This window comes from Engraulis encrasicolus, chromosome 14, assembly GCF_034702125.1.
Source record: "Engraulis encrasicolus isolate BLACKSEA-1 chromosome 14, IST_EnEncr_1.0, whole genome shotgun sequence".
Lineage (NCBI taxonomy): Eukaryota > Metazoa > Chordata > Actinopteri > Clupeiformes > Engraulidae > Engraulis > Engraulis encrasicolus.
Window position 1 is genome coordinate 23,439,610 of NC_085870.1, and position 17,251 is coordinate 23,456,860.

General features: G+C 41.2%; 1 protein-coding gene across 2 annotated transcripts; it reads left to right on the forward strand.

The window, feature by feature from the left end:
- Nucleotides 1-244: 244 nt before the first annotated feature.
- Nucleotides 245-16,912, forward strand: nicn1 (nicolin 1). Of its 2 annotated transcripts, XM_063216422.1 has the most exons (7): nucleotides 245-357; nucleotides 3,130-3,268; nucleotides 4,293-4,472; nucleotides 5,161-5,277; nucleotides 11,440-11,508; nucleotides 14,761-14,865; nucleotides 16,455-16,912. In XM_063216422.1, the coding sequence occupies exons 1-7, from the start codon at nucleotides 254-256 to the stop codon at nucleotides 16,494-16,496; spliced, it is 756 nt and encodes a 251-aa protein (XP_063072492.1). In that variant the 5' UTR covers nucleotides 245-253; the 3' UTR covers nucleotides 16,497-16,912. The 2 variants fall into 2 exon arrangements, with proteins under 2 accessions (XP_063072492.1, XP_063072493.1); XM_063216423.1 differs by lacking the exon at nucleotides 11,440-11,508.
- Nucleotides 16,913-17,251: the final 339 nt, after the last annotated feature.

Here is a 17,251-nt window from a genome sequence, read left to right on the forward strand (position 1 = left end):
TTTGTAAACATGATTGCCAGCTTTGGAGCAAGCTGGAATTTCAGTTTTTCCCCTCCTAATCGCAGGACAGAATTTCACAGTTCAAGCAAACATGACCACAAAAAATACACGCACGCACGCGCGCGCGCACGCACGCACCGCACGCACGCACGCACGCGCGCGCGCACGCACGCACGCACGTACAAACACACACACACACACACACGCCACTAGCGGCTTTTATTTTGAAATGGGACGACGGGAAGTCAAGTGAATGCTCTCTCCTTGTTATGGAACGCTGAAACCAACTGATGTTGATGCAGATCATCTTCTAACGCCAAATTCAAGGCGCAGGCACCATCACATTTTAGAAAAACGGTAGGTTTCTGTAGTTGTTTAAATAACCAAGTGGGATGCAGTCAGTGACAATGAGCACACAGCGCTATGCCTTGTTTATGGCGTATGTTTTACGTAGTAGCTATAGATGCGTAGCCTATGCGGCGAATTAGCTTCTGCAACCATGCCCCCAAATGGTCTCCGACGGCATGGCGTTTGTGTGCAACACCACGTAGATGCTGCTACTTTTTAGAAAATTGAGAAATTGTATCCAACCCTAAAAGCGAAAAATAAAGATGATGGCAGGCAGCCTGCATAGTACTAGTATCATAGTACATAGTACTAATATCATTCATCATCGCAGATACATGTCATGTCAGCTGCTCTACCATGTCACACCTGTCCAGTAACAACGGATGCTCATGTTGTTACTGGACAGGTGTGACATGATAGAGCTTACTTTTCAGCAATTCCCATCCGGGATGAAGTCAGTCAGTGGTAACTGGTAATATCAGTTGACCTCATCACAACACCTGCAAATAGACTAACTAGGCTACATTTAAAACACAATGTTATTTTGCTAAAATTGAAGATAACCAAAATGTAAATTTACATGTAGGCCTATTAGGCTACAGTGTCTATTGGTGTCCACACTGTCCAGTAGGCTAGCATGTTTGGGTTGTCTTTCTATGTAAAGTATTAGTATGTAGCCTATGTGTATAGGCCTACAACAAGAGTTGCATAATTTCCAGCAGGGAAGTCAATCAGTCTTCCACTTGCAACGAAAGTGGAAGAAAATAAGTTCACATCTTTCCTACCCACAATTCTACATAGGCCTACTAATAGATGCCATAGATGTTCAGGGAGGGAGGGTAGCTTATTAGTGTGCTGTGGATTTGAGTAGAGTCAGTCTGATAATACATCTGGATACATGTAGACGTTTGTTAAGAAATTACTAGGGTGACACGATTTGAGTTTCTGGAAAAGAGGGCACAGTGGCACTGAGGATGGCACGTTGTTAAGCTTAAATGTGCCAGTGCCACTGAATGTTTCCCATATGTTTACCTCAATAGAGTAATCTCATGTTGTCAAGGCAGTAGGGCTGTAACGATATTGTATTGAACCGAGAAATCGTGATACATAGAGTCACAATAGGCTACTGTGTTGCGAATTTGCGATACAAGGAGGCAGTATCGTCCTTTCGAAGTTTTGTTACCCATCAGTCAAGAAGATCGTTACAGCCCTACAAGGCAGAAGGGCAAATTTGCGAGGGTCCTCAAGACTGTAGGGGAAATTTCATCTCAGTATGTTACTACATTTAAGACACCATAATCTTACCTGATTTAATGTTTGCCAAAGAGGTACAGTTACAGTTAACATCATCCATCTGTCATTATGTTATCAGCTCAAAAACCTTTCCAGGAGTGCAATGACAATTTGTGAGCTGGCCTATTTGTCTATGCAAGAGACACACTTGCTGTAAAGCAATGTTAAAACCCACACAAGGGCATGGAATTTTGCTGAAGTGATGGAATGATGCAGGTGAAATTTACCTCCCTTTATTTAGCTCAACACTTTGGTTAGATCTTTGGCTCCATAGACATATATGGACATATACGTGTATGTTTGGTCTTCCATGTTTGTTATTTATCTTCTATGTAGGTCTGGCATGCTTGGAGGTGGGAAGAAGTTGTGTTGACTCTTGCTGGCATATCTCTTTCCAGAGCTATAGTGTGTAGTAAAACAGTATACAGTAGTGATGTTGCAAAAATGTAAGTGCATTCGATAACCCCTTGTAAGCAGGGCTTTGAACCGTTATTTTTTTCCAAACGTTCCGTTCCGAATAGAAACGGAATTATAACGTTTCCGGTTATGAGTTCCACCAAGAAATTGACGTTCCCGAACCGGTTAGAACAAAAAAAAAAATTCCCGGAACGGTTAATTTCGTTCTTGTCAGCTGATTACTCCCCATAGGCCTAACTGACATTAATTAACCAAGAAAGACGGAAGTGCAAATGAGTCAGCCTACATTCCAAACTGTTTATTCAAGCGGATGAAAAGAATATCCTCCAGAATTTTGTCATTCAGGGCTGACCTAAGCGGAGAAGCGGAGAATAAACCACAATGATGAAAATGCACGCTCCATGCTGACTTGGGTCAGGGGGAGTGCTATGATGGACATTGTGAGTTTGTGCATATTTGAAGCGGCCATGGATGCCCAATAACGTTGAACATTCTCGATGCGCTTTACACGCGCTTCTCTGCAATGTCTTACAATTATGTAATGGAAACTCTGCCCTTTTGTATGACAGTGGTTTCTCTTATTTAAGATGTGGAGTGGAGACTTTGTAATCCACAGCTCTCTCTCCATTCAGTCAGAGAATGTCTGATGTCACACAGGACGTGAACCTCAGCCGTCATGGTAACGTGCACAGGAATATTATTGCTTTTTTGTTTTGTTTGAGGAACGGTATTAACCGGTATTAACCGGTTACCATTATTTTTAAATAAGTGTTTCCGTTCCAGAACATAAAAAATAATAACGTTTCCGGTTTCGTTTCTGTTCCCTGTAAAATGCAAAAAGTTCCCGGTTTTCGTTTTCGTTCCTTGAACCGGTTCAAAGCCCTGCTTGTAAGGTGATCGGGTCTTTTGGACCCGGTTCATTTGGGGGGAGCTTACGTATACATTCACATTTTATAAACTTTCTGATACGGATCAGATGTTGAGTAGACAAGGCAGATGGTGAATTATGTGGGAAAAGGAGTGCAATGATGTAATGGTAATTTTGTAAAGTATTGTTTTTGCCTCTACTAGAAACATCATGAGCATTGGACGTCTGGATTTTGTGGCCAAAACTCCGGTGTGTCTACAGATTGGAGATACAGCCAGTAACGCTGTGCGTCCAGGTGTCTGTGTCATCGACATAGTGTTTCCAAATGGAAAACCCATTAAGGTAAAGCTGCACATATTGTATTTATACACACATGATACTTTGATACACATTGTCACCTGTGTAGACACCAAAGTAATTGAAGACATTGGGTCAGTTTCCACATAAGAGTCCAGTGAGTTCTAAATGCAAAAAATGGATAATGACAAAAGCTGTTTTTCCACATACAACACGGCTGTGGCGTGCCATGCCCTGTCAAGCTTAGTGGTGCTGAGTGGTACTGTCAAACCAGCCCGGTTTGTGTTTCCATTACAAACCGTGTTACCCGGAGTATGGTAGGATTATGTTTTTGCGTTGTCACGTAGCATTACCTAATGTAGGCTAGTTGACTTAACGTAAGGCCGACAGATATCTCAGCTATCGAAGTAGGCTATAATTAGTTTCAGCGACTTCATATCTGGATACTACTATGTTGATTTCTGCTGATTTTAAAATCAAAGTAATACAGTAACAGCATTCCAAAAGAGTTTATCTGGTGGCCGCCATGATTATTTTGATTCCCCGGTGAGGACGAGCTGACACGGGTTCTCGGTAGTAGGCTGCAAAAGACTCGCCCAGCTCGCTTCAGCCGGCCGACTGGTTTTTCGAGCTGAGTTGAGCTGTGTCGTGCGCAATCTAAAAGCAGAAAGGGGCGGCAGAGTCGTGCTGTGTCGAGCTGTACCGAGCTTGTAGTATTCACTAATTCTACATAATTACTTTACTAATTGACTATAAAGGTATGTATAAGGTACACCATATGGGCGCACTAAAATTTTGGGGGGGCGAAGCCAAAACCGAATCAAATGCGAATGTTTATAAACACAGGTAACATTGCAAGCCATTTTTGTCAAACTATGTTGCGCTTGATAGCGATACATACAGTATCTTACATTATGACTGAGCCGTCAGATAATTCTGACAAGTGTTAATATATGAAGAGTGATTATGAAGTGTCCTAATAACATTACTGTGCTTAACATTGTAGGATTTTTTTTGTTGTAATGTTCATACCAGTTCCTCCTATTTGTGTAATTCTGTGTTGTTGCAGATTCAAGAAGTGTCCTTTAAAAACTACTACACCGCCTTCCTATCACTGCGCCTGCTGAGAACCGAGGCAGAATCTCAAGATGGAGCCAAATGGGTCACATGTCTTCGGAACTTCCCTCTAATGGCCAATCCACACGATGAAGCCGGATCCCAGGACTACTTCTCAGTCTCCCGACAGCAGGTCAGAGGCATCTGACAGCAGACGTTTCCCAATGTCTAGTGTGCGTCATTCCAAGTGTATCAGCCTTCGTAATCACGCCCAGTGATTGGATAGTCTTTGGTGAACTCTGCGGAGTACCGGTATCCAATCACTGGGCGTGACTTATTTGGGCTGACACACTTCCAAGGCTCATACACTTGACATTGGGAAATTGTCAGTATGTCTGTTTGGATGCGCATCTCACAAGGCCCGCACTGTGTTTCAGTTGTCTAGAGGGGGCGCCAAACACTACATTCATGTCATTACATTACATTGCATTACATTACATTTAGCAGACGCTTTTATTCAAAGCAACTTACAAGCCAGGACATAATCAATAGCATACAGTACATGCAGAAGTACAGAGTATACTGACCAAGAAGGGTTAGAAGGGCTTTTTCTAAAGGTCTGTTACCTTAAACAAACTAACCTTGATACTGAAATGCTGACATAACATTCCTTTCCTGCTGGTTTGCTGTGAGAGTGACAAGTACAATGACATCAACGTTGATGGGTGATGACAAGAAATTAAGGTGGAATCATTGTAGTACTTAAGGGTAGGAATCGCTTTACCATATGCTGTGTGCACTGAGATACTGTTTAATCATTTTGTCACCACGTCAATGATTAATTGCACCAATGAATCACATTGAATGTTCCTCTGCTACAGATGCTAGTAGATCCAGATGATGTGACTTCGATTCGTCTTGTTCTACGACAGCCATCTTCATCGTGGATTAACTTCAACATTGAGGACATCGCAATTTATGAATATGTGAAGGAGGAGGTGAGACTGTTAGTTTACGATGAGACTATAGATAACATGATGAATGAGAATCTTCCCAGACTAGCACAACAATTAATTAATTTGATTTAATTATTATTCAATTATTTTTTGGGGGCTTTTCAGCCTTTATTGGTTTTTGTGAGACAGGATAGTGGAGAAGAGACAGGAAGTGAGCTGGGAGAGAGAGACGGGGAAGGTCCGGCAAAGGACCCGGACCGGGAATCGAACCCAGGTCGGCCGAGTGGTAAACGTGTGCCCTACCATATCAGTCACGGTAGGGCCAATTTGATTTAATTATTCTAATTAAATCAAATCAATTAATTGTTGTGCTAGTCTGGGAAGATTCTCGTTCATCATGTTATCTATAGAGATCGGTTGCAAGCAACTGGACTTTTTCTTGAAGCTTGAAAGATGTTGTATTCCTCATCTACATCAGTTGTCCGGTTATGCTTCTCTACATCCCTTATTTCTCCAGGCTTTGAAGGAGTCACGTGGCAAGGTGTGAATAGTCATTAAAAACATTCACAACTAGAAATGCACTGAGAGAGTGCAGACCTCTGCCAAGGAAGCTGTTTGATGGAACATTTGACTGTGTTACACCCTATTTGTATTACATTTACATTTAATCACTTGTTTCTTGGGTCATTTCCAACAGCTCCACAAAGTTTCATTCAAATCCGTTTATTCGTTTTTGAGGTATCCTGCTGACAGACAGACAGAGAGACAAACAAACAAACAGACAAACCAAAGCGACCAAAAACATAACCTCCTTGGCGGAGGTAAAAAAAAAATCACTTAAGAGCAGGATATTATCTGGCTGCCTGCTCAAAATGTTCTCTAAAGAATCGGCCCCAATTTTCCACTGCATATTTAATAAGTCTCTGCAAACACAGCATGTGCCCAAATGTTGGAGCGATGCTGTTGTAGTTCCACTGCCCCAGTTCTCAAATTCAATTGCTCCAATTCAATGACTTTAGACCCATTGCTCTGGCCTCCATCGTGATGAAAACCTTTGAAAGTTCACTTGTGGAGAGTTGTTGGTTCTAGATAATGTGTCAAACCTGTGTTTGTCAGTGAATATGAGGAAGACCGAGAGGTCGAAACGTCATACCATGCCAGAGAGTGACTAAAAAGAAAAAAAGAACCTAAGAAAAAAAAATCCAAAGGAGTGTTCAAACGTTTTCCCACAAAAAAAAAAACCTTTTGAAAGAAAAATCTGGAACAATGATGTTCACTTCACTTGTGGAGTTGTAGGTTGTAGATAATGTGTCAAACCTGTGTTTGTCAGTGAATCTAAGGAAGACGAGGGGTCGAAACGTCATATCATGCCAGTAACTGAATAAAAATTAAAAAAAGAAACTAAGAAGTAAAAAAAACGAGAGTGTTTAAACTTTTTCCCCACAAAACAAAAAACCTTTGAAAGACCTGTAAAATCTAGAACAATGATGAGGCCTCAGCCTGATATGGATTCCTTGCGGTTTGCCGATGGGCCACAAAGGGAAGTTGAGGATGGTACCCTCTTAAACATGAATTTTAAGCATCTAGAAGGGAGACGCTCTTGTTAATTGATTTTATGGCTGCTTTTAATTCAATCCAACCACATGTTTTAATGGATTGGCTTGCTGAGCAATTCAAAGTAAGTAATAACAACAGTTCAAAGATCCATGCACAGCTTCTAGGTGCTGGTAAAGGCAGGAGTGCCTGAGCGAACACATTGTTTTCTCTAAATAAACGAGCAAAAAGTAAAATTAAGTAATAGCTACCTTGTAGTAGGGCTGCACGATTATGGAAAAAATCATAATCATGATTATTTGGGTCATAATCATAATCACGATTATTAATCACCGTTTTAGATTTTTGCAGATTTTTAAAAAAAGTTATAGCATAATGAAATATAACCAAGAAAGAATTATATACGGGATGAGCAAAATAAAATGAATTGTAATAATTATGTAAAAGGCAATAGCATGAAACTTGGGTAAACAGATTTCTGGCCAGAAACACCAGCCTGTCAGTATAATATGGCTTCAAGGACGCTCTTGAAGGTAGGTCACCATTGTCACGATTAAATCATGATTGAAATCCCGATTTCGATATCATGATTATATCACAATTTTTGATTATTGTCGATTAATTGTGCAGCCCTACCTTCTAGGTAGATTTTAAATGAATTGATTAAAAAAAAAATTGAACACAGAGAGCCCTTATCGATGGCTAGGACTGGGTACCGAAATTCAATTCTTTGATGGAACCGAATTAAAAGCTACGGTTCTACTTGGCATCGAAACGTGCCGTCTGTCGGTTCCACGTTTCGGTTCCTGAAGTCTGACTGCCAGAGCCATCAAATGTGTGTTTAAGCACGCGGCCATTTCAGCCAATCACAAGTGTCACAAACTGACCACGCTCCTCCTCTTCCCGTTTCGCACCTCATTTAAACGATTGATAAGACAGCTGATTTTCAACCAGCTGATTGTACTATTGAGAAACAAAAACATGCCGTCGAAAGCGTGGCTATATTTCAGGAAAGTAGATAAGGAAGGAGCGCGCTGCAATATCTGCGATAAACTAGGCTATCATGCAAGAATGGCAATACATCCAACCTGTTCAAACACCTGCTCTTGCATTCGATTAACTTGCGTGCAGAGAGTTGCAGCATCTTTACAACGGCAACACCGTGAAAAGAGCTAACTTAGAAAGAACTGGTCTTGTGTTGGGGACGTACAAATGTAGCCTATTTAGACCGTCGGTTTAATTCGAGGGAACAAAGAACACAGCGACAAAAAAAAGATTTCCTCTCCATCCGGCTGGAGAATAACGCCATTTTACTTGAAGTAGCGGCCGCTTAAGGTTAAATACGTTCCGTAAAAAACTGTAAAAAGCTAAGAATCTCAGCTTTCGAACAAGCCCTAACACATGTCTGTAGGTCTAGGTTAAGGAGATCGCTGGCTGTTAGGAAAAAAATGACGAGATAAAAAAATGGTTGGAAAGCGCTATTTTTTCACTTGCAACAGCGGCCGCTTACAGTTCAATAACTTTTGAATGAAAGAACATAAAAGCGTTCCGTAAAAAACTGTAAAAAGCTAAGAATCTCAGCTTTCGAACAAGCCCTAACACATGTCTGTAGGTCTAGGTTAAGGAGATCGCTGGCTGTTAGGAAAAAAATGACGAGATAAAAAAAATGGTTGGAAAGCGCTATTTTTTCACTTGCAACAGCGGCCACTTACAGTTCAATAACTTTTGAATGAAAGAACATAAAAACGTGCCGTAAAAAACTGTAAAAAGCTAAGAATCTCAGCTTTCGAACAAGCCCTAACACATGTCTGTAGGTCTAGGTTAAGGAGATCGCTGGCTGTTAGGAAAAAAATGACGAGATAAAAAAATGGTTGGAAAGCGCTATTTTTTCACTTGCAACAGCGGCCGCTTACAGTTCAATAACTTTTGAATGAAAGAACATAAAAACGTGCCGTAAAAAACGGTAGGCCTACAAAGCTAAGATTCGCAGCTTTCGAACAAGCCCTAACACATGTCTGTAGGAGAAGGAGATCGCTGGTTATATATATATTTAGGCCTATATATCGTTTAGATTAGGACTCTTTAGCTTAGATTCACCATGGCGTGAAAGCAGTGTTGTCGCGGCTACTTGCAGCAGCTGATCATACGGCCCAGTTCTAGTCCCTGTATGGAAATGCGTGCGAGATAGCACCATCGAGTCCCCGTCAAGTTTCATGGATATTTATGAAGCCTAGTTGAGTTAGAACAGTTCTGCAGAACCTAGTAGAAAAGCCCCAGCTGTCGACAGACTGGGTAGCGTAGGCTACATTAAAAAATCATGTCAGGCACGCTTGACATAATTGGTAGGCCTACCAGAAGTGAAGTTGCATCGTACAGCAGAACAATTTTAATCAGACATGAGTACATTTATCAGTATCAAAACCGTTTATTACACTTGCCAAGCCATGCCGAGAGGACAACTTGCAGCATGCAATTAATTATGAATGCTGTAGGCTATAGAATTAAATGCCTTTAACCACCATTGCTTAAGTCACGATGAGCGTCGCCTTGTGGCAGGCAGGGAAACTCATGATTTACAGACCCGTTACGCCATCTACTGGCCACTTTGGGTAACTGCAGGTTTAATTCAGGGTTTCTAGGAACCGAAAATGGAACCGTTCTGGTACCGGAACCGAAACGAAGGAACCGGAAATGGAACCGGAACCGAAAATTGTCGATCAATACCCAGGCCTATCGATGGCTCACCCTGCCTGACCAGACCTGTGACCACACTGGGTCCCCACAATGGTGTTTAGTGCCCTTTCCACTGCTCATTATATCTGCAAGCATTTGGATTCAACTTTAGATTAGATTCAACTTTTATTAGTCATTACTCAGTATAAATACAGGGCAACAAAATGTGTAAGTTTGTTACACAGTAGTGAGGTTTATCAAGGTGGTCTGCTAATGATTTGGTGGCACCAGGTTCTTCACTCACAAACGTGCAGAGTAGTGTCAGGAAAGGCGTGGCACTTTTCTGGACACACCCAGACGCCATCACTAAAGGATTTTCTCATCATGTGTACCTGCCTGGGGGCCCTGGCTTGTCCAGACCAATTAAATCTGGGAGGGACTCTGACTTTGATGCATTAATTCGTGAACAGGGCTTGACGTTAACTTGACGTTTTGCTGACTGCAGTGGCTACTGAAGCTAGTGGTTTTACTCTAGCCGTTTAGTGCCGTTTAGTGCCGTTTAGTGCCTGTCTGCTAGAGTTTTGATGTCAGGTTTTTCTTTTTGAATGTTCTTGCACTGAAATACAAACAATTGATGCAACAGTGTTTTTTAGTATGAGTGCTGTGTGTTATGTGGCAGCTATGTCAAGTCAAGTCAGCTTTTATTGTCATTTTCTTCATATACACAAGTCATACAAGGAAAATAAAATTACGTTTTCTCTCTATACCATGCCAGGACATAGACATAGACATATACAAGACTGATATTTTACAGACTGACATAAAGTGCANGACAGGACAGGTAATCAATAAGACCAATAAGTGATCAATAATAAATACCAGTACAAATGAACATTTAACAACTACTGTATGTCCGAGACAAATTTCCTTCGGGACCAATAAAAAGAATTTTGAATCTTGACATTGTTACTAGCCACAGGCAAGTTTTATGAGCGTTTGGCTGGTTGGCAGGTGCCAATGTGGTTGTGATACTGCAGCAGAGGTGTTAGTAGAAGTACTCTTCCAGATAACAGCCCCAGTACATGATCTTTTAAAAGGTTAAAGCATTCCACTATTCCACTATACTAAATGCGGTAGATACACTGTAAGAGTAAAGACAAACTGGGCTACTTCTCAATGACTAGACCCAGGGATGACGCAGGTGCGTCGAAGTCACTAAGTGCACCAAAATATAAAAATCCTATAAAAGTATGCTGAGTGCTCCGGTCATCCTTGGGTCTAGTCACTGAGAAGTAGCCCTTTCTCACACTGAAAGAGTACTTTTACTTAATACGCCTCTGTCCTACAGACTTTAGCGTCGGACCAGTGGCTCTGAAGCCAAGTGCACAAACCAAATGTTTAAACGTCAAATGAACCTTTTGGTACTTATAAAAGCAGTACCATTCATTCCTAAAAGAGCTGACCAGCAGAAAAGGTATGGGAACCACTGCCTTGACGACTTGTCTCATATTGAAAAATGGCTCCTTTTTCAAGTGAAGGGAGGAGAAAGGAGATGTATAACTACTAGTGTGCCCTCTATTGAAGCTCCTCACAGGAGCTAAATGTCTTTCAAGCTCCAAGAAATTGTCGAGTTGCGTAAAACTAACCAGCTTTTGACACTTTTTTGGCTTCTATCTATCCAGCTTATGGTCTCTTCATCTCTTGGGTAACACTTTACTTGACGCCGGTGTCATAGGCAGGTCATTACAGTGTCATAACTGTGTCATGGCACAGTTATGCACGTGTCATAAACATTATGTCCATGTTATAAACATTTTATGATTGTTGGCCTTAAGTGCCCTTATTTATGACATGGACATAATGTTTATGACTTATCTATGACTCTGTCATGACAGTATTATGACACTCTAATGACATGCCTATGACGCCTGCGTCAAGTTAAGTGTTACCATCTCTTCTATTGTGTACCTGTGCAAGGATACCAAGAGAGATGTTCCTGCCTGGCTGTCTTCCCTTACACCCGCTGATGAATCACTTCATTTGCAAGTAAGCTTTTTAATACCTTTTTTTTTCTAAAAAACCTCAACACATTTACAAAACATCTGGATTGGTAGGCCTAGGCTAAGTTTTCTGCATGAGCAAATAACTGTGTATGTAAACTTGCCTTAAACTTCAATCTGAAGACACCATGACTTAAGATTAACACTATTACTAGATCCTCCATCTCTGCACCCTAAACAACTAACCCCCCTACTGCTACTTTCTTCGTCCAACTTATCGCTCGGGACTGTCTCGCTGTGAGACCTGGAAATATTTAGCTTAGTCTTACTAGATATAGAGCTTGAAAGTCCCGCCCCTTAGTTCCGCGTTTCACGGGACCTAAACTGACCATCTAACAATCTAACAATCGGGGGAAGTGACGTCACTTTCAAGCTCTATACCCTTGAACCAGGAGTGTATGAAGAGACTGTGGTGCCTACACCTACACACCACCCTCTACACTATAGGTGCCCCCTAAATGAACAATATTTGTAAAGTTTGTGTCATGTGTTGCCCCCCTATCTGGCTGTAATTGGTTGGTGGGCCTCCACTGGGCCTTATGGATTATCCGCGCCCCTGCTTGTACTGATTTCGTGTTTCTGGACCTGCATACTGTAATTGAGCACCGATTTCAGGGAGGAGGGGCAATGTGTGTTGAAAAGGTTTGAAAAGGTTGATTCTGATTTTATCCAATCGCTGAGGTTTGGTCACAAGTTCACAAGGTAATTAACATTCAATATGCAGATCACTGATTAAAGCCTCCTTGCATCATCTGAAGGCACCTCAGTATTCATCACAATGGCATGCCAAAATGAACTCAGGGCAATACATACAAGCCGGTATCCTGTCGATATGGGCTCCCTGTCGAGTTGAGCTCCTTTTCGCTACTGGGCATGTGCGAGCAGCAGACGCAGCACCACATAGCACTTTTCCCGGTTGATTAGCCATCGAGTTGAGCTACCGAACAGCTGATCTTCAGTTTACATGCTCTAAGCGGTTTAGGTTTAGGACAATATTTAAGCGATTTTTATTTACTGACACCAAAATGTGTGTCAATTTTGTGTGAGGTCACAACAACAACATTTTGACCTGTGTTTTTCATTGTGTCACTTAATCCATTTGATTCCAGTCCCCTTCTCCAGCCCGAGTCCTATGTTGGTGTAACTTAAGCTTGTCTGTCTCTAGTTCTATATATCAAACAGCAAGTCTCTTAATGAGACTATCACTCTTGTTTAAAGGGAAAAAGTGATCTACAAGTTGTTCTTATTCAAAACGTGCCCACGGTGGACAAATCAAAAGGGACAGACGACATTAGGCCTACACAGTACACAATCCTGTCCTTAAAATAAATAAATGAAATAAATGAACCATATCGGCAAGTAATTGAAACGTCTCCACGGTCCATGGAAAATCAAGGTAGATTATTTCGACGAGGCAGCAAAAATCCATAGACACCACTGTCGTTTTAGGCTATTAGTAGTAGCTCATCTCGACAGCACCAGGGCAGCAACAGAAGGGGGCTGACATTTGGAATCGTTTGTGGGTTTTTTGTGTTTTTTTTAAACGTTTGTCTAGGTTTTTCGACTTTATTTAGACAGGACAGTGAAGAGTGGGACAGGAAACGAGTGGGAGAGAGAGACTGGGGAGGATTGGGAAACGACCCGGGTTGGGAATCGAACCCAGGTCGCCCGCGTAGCCCGCGTAGCAGTCCAGTGCCCAGCCGACTAAGCCACGGCCGGGCCCGTTTGGGGTTCGTTGGTTGTTGGCGCTGTCTCCCCGCCTCACAGCTCCAAACACCAAACAACTCCTGTTACTAGCCTGGCAACCAACAAACACTAATCGGCTCCCAAATTTAACTTGCCACCCATCATTCGTAATGTTTTCTGTATGTGTGACTCAAGGAAATCAACATTTCATCCTGTTTTGTTTGAGTCTGTATCTCCAAATTCCCTTGCAAAAATTATGGTGAATCTGCATCAGATGGTTTTGCCAACTTCTCCCCAATTTCAGTTGCCCTGGCACATTGGCAGTGCAGACTATGAAACAAACAAGCATAGCAGCAGGTGGACTGGGTTCAACATTGGATTTTAACAAACTTATATTAGAGCTGTTTCCACGTAGCAGGATATTTTTAAATGTGGATACTGTTTTCTCCTGGTTACATTGGTTTTGGCCTTCCGTTTCCACGTAAGCAGATTTTTGAAACCCACATATAAAAAATCCTGCTTTAAAAATATCCCAGGTAGGGGGCTAAAATGCACCTGTTACAATGGAGTTTTATTTTTATCCGCATGACAGGTCTACCTGCTTGTGCGCTAAAGCCTCTGCAGATGATCCAGAATGTGGCGGCACGGTTGATTTTCAATCAACCCAAAAGGACCCATGTTACTCCTCTATTTATTGAGTTGCACTGTTTACCGATCGCCGCCCGGATCAAGCACAAGGCATTGACCCTTGCCTACAAAACCATCACAGGAACGGCCCCAGCTTATCTGAAGGACCTACTAACGCCTTATGTTACTGGAAGAGAACTGCGCTCATCCAGCACAAGCCGTCTGGCTCTGCCATCCAGTCGCTCTAGGTACTCCCAGTCAAGATTGTTCTCCGTTGTGGTACCCAAGTGGTGGAACAGTCTCCCAGAGGCAGCAAGCACATCTCTTGCAGCTTTCAAGAAACAACTAAAGACATTCCTCTTTCGAGAGAATCTACTAGACTAATGCTTGAACTGGCCTTGCCCCAGGGCAGACTCCTGACATGATGATTAGTTTGTGAGTGTGTGTGTGTGTGTGTGTGTGTGTACTCGTTATTTACTCTATATATTAAAACAAAATAAAAATAAACCTAACCCCTCTTTGCAACTGCACTTGTTGTTCTGTATATCTCCTGTGCACTTTGTATTTGCTTGTGATGTTGGCTTGATTATGTCCTCTTTTGAAAGTCGCTTTGGTTATAAAGCGTCTGCCAAATGCAATGTAATGTAATGTAATGCATGTTGTGTTTCCACCTAAACAGGAGAAAAAATACCCACATATAAAAAATATCCTGCTACGTGGAAACAGCACCTTAGATTCAGCATTCTAAATTGTAATCAACAGGTGCTGTGGCTGACATCGTGCTAGTGTTGTGCGGTAACTGCGGTAACTGTGGTTGTTTTGAAACTGATGGAATGGAATGTTGGCAAAGCAGTGTTCTCTGCACTTTTGTGGGATGGGAGAATCCACCCCTAAGTAATAAAATGCTCTTCTGGTTTCATTGAAGGGACTTCCAGACCCCCAGACAGTGTCGTCCAGTATTCAACAGATGTGGGCTTTGACCGAAGTCATGCAGTCCAGTCAAACAACTGCATCTGTTGGACGTTTTGATGTAAGTTTTTGAGTTATAATTGATATTGGTGGTGGGAAAAGAAACAAACAAAGGGAATACTTAAAGTGATAATGTGCCATTTTTGGAAATATGCTCATATTACACCTCCCCTTGAGTTATGATTGATTTAGTTTTACCTTTCCCCTGTACTTTCAATTGTTCTCAGAGTATGGCAGAGCAACTTTTACCTCCATGCTAGCAATTAACATTGAATCCTATGAGACCAGCTGGCGGCTAGCTGGTCTCATAGGATTCAATGTTAATTGCTAGCTTGGAGGTAAAATGTGCACTGCCATACTCAGAAAACAACTGGATGTACAGGAGAAAGGTACAACTCTATCAGACGTAATATGGGCTTATTTCCAAAAATGGCACAATATCACTTTAAGACACTGAGTCTTGAAGAGGAAGAAGGGAAGGAAAGTCATTGTTCATCATGAGACCTTACAAGTTCTTTCAAATGTTGTAAAACGGTTCGCCATAGATGTGAAGGTTGTCTCTTCTGCACTTGATTTTCAGAATGAATAGCCTAATACAGTAGATGGCATTGTGAAAAAGAACAGTATGTGGAAATGATAAAGCAACACCTCAAAACATTTGCGAAGAAGTTAAAGCTTGTCTGCAGAGGGTCTGCCAAATGGATAATGACTTACAGGTGCACTGTGTAATATTTTCAGATATTTATATTAATATTTATTTCCAGAATTCATGCTGCCCTTTCACAACTGTTACTTTTTTAACAAATACTTACCACCACCATCAAATTCTAAGTATTCAATGTGACATGAAAAGGGGGATCTTCTCCGACGTCCGCCATTTTCAATTTTCAGAAATAGACATTTTCAGCTGCAAAACTTACTGTACTTTAATTAAACTAGTAAATATTGGTTTATTATTTAGTAAATATTCATGGAAAGACCAAATTTTATAATAGGCAGCACAGTTTCAATGAGCAGCATAGTTGCAATACCCATTCTGACCACATTCTACACAGTGCACCTTTAAAGCATACTGCCAAACTAGTTAAAAATAGCTTGAGGACAGCAAAACCACTGTTTTGGAGTGGTCACCATAAAACCCTGATCTAAATACTATTAAGTTTGTATGGGCAGACCTGAAATAGCATGTGTTTGTAAGACGGCCTACAAACATGGCCCAGTTTATACCACTTCTATCCAGAGGAATGGGCCAAAATTCCTGCCCTCTGTTATTGAAAGCTTGCAGTATGATAACCAAAACATTTGAGCCAAGTCGTAGAGTTTAAAGGCAATTTTCCAAAATACTCATGTCAACCTATACTAAGTACTAAGTACTGTAGACCTATGTGACCAGGCTTCTATTTTCCTTGGCTATTATTATCTCAAGGATTCTCCAAGGAATTCTGTCCTTAGTGTACTTAGTTTAGTTTAGTTTATTTGGTTTAGTTCAGCAGGGACCATGCACAAAAGACAGTGTTTACAAAAGTAAAAAAGATGGCTTGTGCCAGATATATAGCTAATTTCCATCTGTAAATTTGATGTAACAGTTGGCCGATGTGTTCTTTGAAAGCCTCAAAATACCTTGCGATGATTGTCTGTGTGTCCTGACAGGTGGATGGCTGCTACGACATCAACCTGCTGTCTTACACATAGCATGTGCCTACCTGCCAAAGGGGATCATATAGTATGCATATTTAAGGTATAAAGAAAATGTATTCTTTGAGGAACATCATTCCATCGTTCATCCACAGATGACAAAGGCAGTAATTATTAGCTTCATCACAATTGTTTAAATTTGCAGCAGATTTACAGTGTAAGCAACATGCAGATCCAAAAGACACATGTTTTGATTCACCTGGGTGCATCGTTGTATGCACAGTATGGGTGTCATCAGTTAATTAATACAATGTTTCTTTGTATATATTTGACTTTTGAAATTCAGAGGCATGTATAATAAGTGTATAAAGTGTTGCATACATTTTATAATAAGCCAGGTATTGATGGCCAAGGTTGAAAATAAAAAAGTATAGGATACAGGCTATCACTATATAAATAAAGGTATTATATGTCAACAACTGTCTACTCATTTGTATGGAAGCCTAATGGGAAAACACTCTTTTTACCTCCGTCTTTTTACCTCCGTTTTTACCTCAGAGTCTGGTATGGGTGAATTTGACTGGCTTGGACAGAGTCCTAATCTGAACCCGAGAGAACCCCTTTGGAATTAATTTGAGTAGAGTATCATTTATTGACGCCAGGGGGGAATTAAGGTGTCCAGTAGCATACATACAGTAAAATCACTCTGTGTGAAATATGTTGAAATTTAGATGAATTCTACTGGGTCCACCAGGCCCATGAAAAATACAAAATAATGGCGATAGTGATGGGCAACCTTGATTCCAAAGCTG